Source organism: Pteropus vampyrus, unplaced genomic scaffold (assembly GCF_000151845.1).
Source record: "Pteropus vampyrus isolate Shadow unplaced genomic scaffold, Pvam_2.0 Scaffold194, whole genome shotgun sequence".
Lineage (NCBI taxonomy): Eukaryota > Metazoa > Chordata > Mammalia > Chiroptera > Pteropodidae > Pteropus > Pteropus vampyrus.
This window is the reverse complement of record NW_011888975.1, coordinates 2,217,239-2,223,900: the sequence shown is the minus strand read 5'-3', so window position 1 is coordinate 2,223,900 and position 6,662 is coordinate 2,217,239. Positions and strand designations below refer to the sequence as shown.

At 44.2% G+C, this 6,662-nt stretch overlaps 1 protein-coding gene across 2 annotated transcripts in view; it reads left to right on the top strand.

Annotated features, from left to right (window-relative positions):
- The window catches only part of LOC105299831 (uncharacterized protein C1orf112), a 46,351-nt gene that overhangs the window by 30,682 nt on the left and 9,007 nt on the right, over positions 1–6,662 (top strand). Inside the window, exons 11-16 of one of the 2 annotated variants that reach the window (XM_023537584.1) lie at positions 835–983; positions 1,241–1,370; positions 2,423–2,609; positions 3,398–3,480; positions 3,809–3,860; positions 4,983–5,072. In XM_023537584.1, the coding sequence (XP_023393352.1) occupies positions 835–983; positions 1,241–1,370; positions 2,423–2,609; positions 3,398–3,480; positions 3,809–3,860; positions 4,983–5,072 (691 nt within the window). The remainder of the gene's footprint in view (positions 1–834; positions 984–1,240; positions 1,371–2,422; positions 2,610–3,397; positions 3,481–3,808; positions 3,861–4,982; positions 5,073–6,662) is intronic. The other variant, XM_023537585.1, reaches the window with a different exon arrangement.

Genomic DNA, 6,662 nt, shown 5'->3' with positions numbered 1-6,662 from the left:
GTCTGTGGAGTTTCATTACCTACATTTTATGTATGTTTTTCACCTTACTTATAACTCAGTTCTCACAACTCCGGTCAGTGTCACAAGTGAAAAACAGGCTCAGGGAGGCATGAACGAGCCCGTCACATGACTCCTCGTTGATAGATGGCTGCTTTTTACACTGCAGAGGCCTCAAGCGTTACCTTAAGTGCAGCCTTTTAAATGTTACTCTCTTGCTGGACAAGGTTTTCTTATGTATTGTCAAATTTGTCACAATTAAAATAACATGGCCAAAAATATTGACTACATATGTCATTTCTCACAGGTTTTGATTGAAGTTTGGTTTAAACCCCATCGTTCATTTTCCATGAAAAAGCCTTTGCATATTCCTGCAGTGTGAATATAGTTTAGTCATTTGTAAGCTCTTGCTCCTGAGAGACTGAGCATAAATTCATAGTGATTTCCTCATTCTACCTATTTTAAAACAACTCTTCATAGAAGTAATTGTGCCAGAATTTATCAAATACCTTTTTACATGCTTTTACTGATTATTTAAGATTCGTCTTTTCCCAGTATTTTTTAAGGACATCATTTTCAAAATGGTATTAAAATGCATGAAAAGAGTCCAAAGATTTCTCTAAGAACCTTTTCATTTTACAGAATTATAGCCATGTTACTTAGTTCTGAAGTTCTTCATGCAATTATGGTGTTAATTTGGTACTTTGAATTTTGTTTTATGAAACACTTGCTACTTCGTTTTAATATATTTTCACTGTTAGAAGAACATGGGTTTGCAGTACATAGCTTTTCCTAAATTAGAAGGTAGCTATTAATGAGTTTCCCCTCCCTTTCCAGCAAGTGTCCTCCAAGCCTGTATGCCGCCAGGGTCCCTCAAGCCCAGCAGGATGAGATAGCGGCTGCTTTCCTAGTGACCCTGGACCCGCTCGTCGGTCAGCTGCTTGCCTTCCAGCCTTTCGTGCACGTGGTTTTGGACAGTACATTAGGTAAGTTTCAAAGCAGTTAGTGTTGGACCATCTCATCGATTATGATGGGGTTATCTTCCCCTGTGTGATAATCCTGTTTTTTTTTAAGGTTTAAAAATTGTATTTGAATTTTTTTCTGCTTCTTGGGATATAGTTCTCATTTTAAAACATTATGCCTCTAATTTCTTTACATATCACAGTCAGATTTCTGCTGAAAATATGTGGAATGTTTTAGCAATTTGTTGTATCGTGATTAATGTGTTTTTGTTGCCTGTAAGAGCTGCCGTGTGAACTGCAGTTCCCACAGTGTCTGCTGCTGGTGGTCATCATGGATAAGCTGCCCTCTCAGCCGGAGGCTGTGCAGAGCCTGTGGTGCACAGGAAGCCAGGTCTCAGAAGCCACAGCCAGGTAGCAGATGCCTCGTTTATGTTCATAGTGAATACGATTTAGAATGCCCTGTTGTTTGGAAAGATCTTGAAAATAAGTTTTTTGTTGTGTCAGATGTTCTAGTTAATGATTGCTGTGTAGACTTCATGTATGTGTTGCTGCTTTTTAAAAATATAAAAATATGTAAGTCTATACATGCTAAAAATATTTTAATTTTGTTCGGTGCTTTAGAAAGTAGTGCCTAAAAGTGTTATGAACATTGAGCGTAAGAGGGTAGATGTGGTTAGTTACTTTTGAAAATGAGCTCTGGTGAATAGGATGCCGGGTACTGTCACTCATCTCTGGGACCTGTCACTTGTCTTCATCCTTCCCAGCGCCAGGCTCCGGTTTCTTGCTCCCCGGATGATTGCTGTGCTCTCGTTTCTCACCCTTCCTTTCGCCCATTCTTAGTCCCACTACCAGTTCAGTGTCCCTAACGCTCGCTCTCAGCCTCCTGTTCTCCCATGAGCTGCGCGTCAGGTCAGCTCCAGGCTTCGCATGGGAAGCCCGGCCCGTGCTGCCGCCATCCGCCCCTCGCCAGCTCCTCCTTTCTCCTGTTTTCCGCCCAGACACCTGGCTTCTGCCACATGGGTTACTCGTGGTGACCTTTTGTCAGGCTTTTGTTGTCTCTTTATATCTTGTCTATGTTTAATTTGCTATTTATATTCTCTATGAAGATTTCTGAAAGCATTCCAATCATGAAATGAATGACGTCTTCCTGTCTGAACTATAGTATTTTCTATTTTCTCTATGCTAGCTAAGCTCTTTAATGAATTTTGTCTCTAACTTTAGTTTATTACTATGTTAAACGCTTGGCAAATGATAAAATAAGCGTACAGGAAAATTCTTGTCCTTTAAGGAATTTCTCTAACAGCAACTGTTTTATTTTTATGTGTACACATTCATATATTGGAAATATATTCCTCTTGAGACATTTTGCTTTGCTAAAATAACCCTTGATATGTTATATTATTATAATACCTGCTACTTATTCATTATTAACGTTCGGTTCAATCTTCTCAATTTCTCTGCAGGGTATCCCTACTCAAAGCCATTTTTGACAGTTTCGAGCAGTGTTCTGGTGAACTCTCTCTGCCTGTTCATTTACAGGGAGTAAAGAGGCAGGGGCAGGCTGAGGTCGCGGTCACCTTGTATCAGCATGTTTGTGTTCATCTGTGTGCATTTATTGCTTCCTTTCATCCCTCACTGTTTCCCGAACTGGTAAGTTTGTTACTTGCTGGACTGAGCTTTTCCTCATTGAAATTGTGATTTATACACAGAAGAACGTGCGAGCATAGTCAGTGTTTGCTCTCTGGATGTCATTCTCTCAGCTTGTGCATTTTACTTTTTAACTCAGTTTTGTCCTAGGAAATGGTAATGCTAGAGGCCTATAGTATTCGGTTGTATTTAGCTAAAATATTGGAGAAAACATTTTGGGTGGGATGGTATGGAAAGACTTTGTGAGGAGAGGAAAATGTGTGAATTTTACCTAATTCAGTTTTTTAAAGAAAAGAGGTAAATAGTAGTATGTAGTAATTATAGGTCTCAGGCATATGTATTTTTTTTTAATGGAATTGGATTAGAAAAGATGCTGAAGAAATTGGAAGAAATTTTTAGAATTTACACAAGGATCAGTATCATTTAAGGTATTAGTGGGTGATATCTGCCTGTATTAAATATTGTACTTGAATAGTTAAAGGCAGAAACAGACGTGTAGGCTTATGTGTTACATAGGCTATTTTAAAGGTTCTGGTTACATAGAGACTTTGTGGATCCTCGTGATGGAGCCACCACATTTAAAACCACTGTTGAGTCGGCGCGACCCAGCACAGTGCCCGGGGTGGCGGGTGTCGAATGGACCCTGAGGGAGTGGCAGCGTGCATTTTTCAGATCCTAGAAAGTAGAGCCTTGCTGTCGAGGGGCTGCTGCTGTTGGGATCGTGACAGTGTTCTGTTTCATTTTGAAAATGCGACGTTAATGGTATTTGTGACAAACTCTGTTTTCGCCAGGATGCTGCTCTGTTGCGTGCCGTGCTGAGCGCTAACATGATCACCTCTCTGTTGGCCATGGACGCGTGGTGCTTCCTCGCTCGGTACAGTACACTTGATTTTTTGGTGTTTGGTTGATTTATAGTGGTGACTGGCAGTAAAGTACTTTTTACTTGTAAGCTTATACAATTCTGTCAGTAGCCCTTTCATAGCCCCTCCAAATTTCACGTCCCCGTGCGAGAGTGGGCTCTGGGCTCCCTCTTCCCTTTGGTTTGTCAGTAGCTACCCGTCGCTTAGGTAGTTTTGTTGGTGATGTTCCTTGCCCACGTTGATAGCTGCAGTTTATAATAGTCTGAGCTTTACGGAAGTTCACGTCCTCGCTTCTCCGAATAATCGTGTAATCGTACAGACTCCCTTCCCTTTGTGTCGCAGATATGGGACCGCGGAGCTCTGTGCCCATCACGTCGCCGTAGTGGCCCATCTGGTGAGTAGAATCACAGGCCTGAGACACCCGTTTTCCACAACGGTCCTTTGGAGATGCGGGAATTTTAAAGAAAGTAAATATCAAAAGGTGAACTGCGTGGCGGCTAAATCGTTCTGACAGTTTTTTTGCTCTGCGTTAGTACTGATGCTTTTGAGAAAGATTTACGAGAAACAATGTAAAATGGGAAATTGTCTCATATTTTCAAAATGTTGTAGTTCATTCATTGTCTGGGAAAGACTGGGTTAATTGAGAATAAATTCGAAATTGAATGCCACGTAGAGAATGAGAGAGTGAGTTGCGGTGATGACCAAGAGGTCTCTGCCTCTAATGTGACTCGGCCGAGCTGACTCTCTTTCAGCCAGGATGATATGGGAGGGACTCAGTGTGACAATGGTCCATGCCTTTTGGGAAAAAGGCTTTGTGAATGGCCACAAAGAAAAAATGATCTAGTGATGATTTATTTTAATCTCTTCAGTGTTGAGTTTTGTTTTCACTTATTTTATTTAAAATGGTCACAGCCTGTTTGTTGTTTTGGTTTTTGTCCCTGGCCTTTGTAAGATCTAGGTGGATCCACGTGTCTTTTGTTTCTTAGTAGAGTCACCGTGTCACGTGTTTCCCACTTTACCTTTTAAGGGTGCTGTGGACCAAGTCCCCTGGGGGGGGGGCATGATAAGCCGAACAGCTGACTGCCTGGCCTATGGTCTGGAGCGTAGGGAACCCTTAAACATCTTGCACAAAACAATAGTGATTTTTACAGTGTGTGTATTGCGTCTCCTTTAAATAAAAGCTGTCCTAATACATTATAGGAATTGATTTCCAGAAAATTGTAGCATTCTATCCACCTCGGCACCACTGTGTTAGAGCTAAGAGATTCCATGAATTGTCTTTGAGTAGGAGGATTAACATACCACCTTATCAGAACGGTAGTTACAGATTGCACAGTGTCGTCAGAATTATTTTCTCATTATAAAAGTAGGTTCGTGGAAGAAAAAAATTAAAGCTCCAAATTAAAAATTAAGATTACCTATAATCTTATCTCCCAGAAAGAGCCACTGTTAATTTTTGGGCCATAAAAGCTTGTCAAACTATGGTTTTAAGTTAGTTGTTCTCTCCTTTTCCCAGATAAAATCTTGCCCTGGAGAATGTTATCAGCTCACCAGCCTGTCAGTACTGCTGAGGCGTCTCTTCTTCTTCATGGCCCCACCCCAGCAGGCAAGAACATCATCTGTCACCATCTTTGAGCTGCTGCGGAGAGTTGGATTCAGACTCTTTTGCAGGCCTTTCCCCCTATTTATTCTACATTTACAAGCTGATATTATCTAAGCGTAAATTATTAACGTAATGATTGCTTTGCTTCTGGCTTTTACGTGTGTTTAGATTTTCGTGCCGTTAAAGAAAAGCCAGAGCTACACAGCCATGAAAGTGGCGAAAGCCTTTTACTCGGGAGCTGTTTTGGGGGGAGGAGAGGCTTCGGTGCGCATTCCGGCTCGGTTCTGGGGCTGGCGGACGGCACGGTGGCGTGGGGTTCAGAGTCGAGGAGCAGGTGGACGTCAGGGGGTAAAATTCGCAAAGAGGAAGCAGCAGGGGAAGGGGGCGGCTTTTGCTACGCCGACTTGCCAAGGTTTTCGCTCAGCACAGGCCAGGCGAGCGGAGACCAAGGGCAAGGCATTCTCTGGAAGCCCACTTAGGGTGACGCAGGCCCCGCGAGGATGGACACAAGCCCAGGGCCAAAGCCTAGTGGGGAAGAGGGCTTAGCGCCTGGCGTGAGTTTAGGCAGGGAGTCTTGGCCAGCGCCCTTGCTGCAGGTTAGATGGTCTTTCTGATTCTGTCTTCCAGAAACGTCTTTCCGCTTGTTGCTCCTACATTTAAGATACTTGAAATCGTTCTGTATACCATGCCCTTTTTACCTAATTTGAAGAGCTAGAATATTATTTATGCTCTTAATGCTGCCTCTTATTTGTTTTTATGGTAATAAGTTCAGCGTTTAGCGGGGAACCGGGGGTGGCTGAGCCCCAGGTAGCTGTTGAAGAGACACACTCCGCCGTGACCACGGGGTCCCGCAGGTGCAGGGCCCTGTGCAGCCCCCGCCGTCCCTCAGGCTCCAGTGGGAGCTCTTTGAAGATACAGGCCCCAGCCCTTCCTCTGCGAGCGGACCGGGTGTGGAGTGGTGGCTGCGAAGCGAGGCTCACGAATGGCTTTTTGCTAATGTTAAATTCTTCTGTGATTCTCGCATGGACACGGGCTCGGGGACCACTGATTAGGGAGGGGGTCACAGGCCTTGGTTTGAGCCCTGGCTTAGTGTGACCTCGGGCACGTCATCCTTTCTGAGCCTCAGTTTCTCTGTCTGCAAAGTGGCAGATGTGCGTGACTATTTTGGAAAGTTTTGTAAGGACTTAGAGACAATATATGAAGACACTAGCATAGCGCCAGTGTGAGTGGCACTCGGTAAGTGCCGGGAGCTCTTTCCAACCACAGCCCTAGAGTCTGCCAGGCACCGGGGGACCACCCCGACCTCCTAGCCCTCTTCCCTGCGGTGTCTCTGAAGCGAGGAGCGCCCAGGCTTGGGGACATGCAAGGGCTGCCGTGCTCTCCCTGAAACTCCCCCAGTTGTCTGCTCCAGGTTCCCTCTAAGGCCGGACGCTTGGTTGCTGGCCTGTCTCCAGCCCTTCCTGCGGGCGTGGGGCTCGGAGGCGAGAGGGTCTTACCCTGTCTTCTCACTTAGAAAATAGGGACAAAAGGATCCTTTCCCAGGGTTGTGAAATTTTAACGTTTAGTATAAAACAACTCAGAACAGAGTAGCTT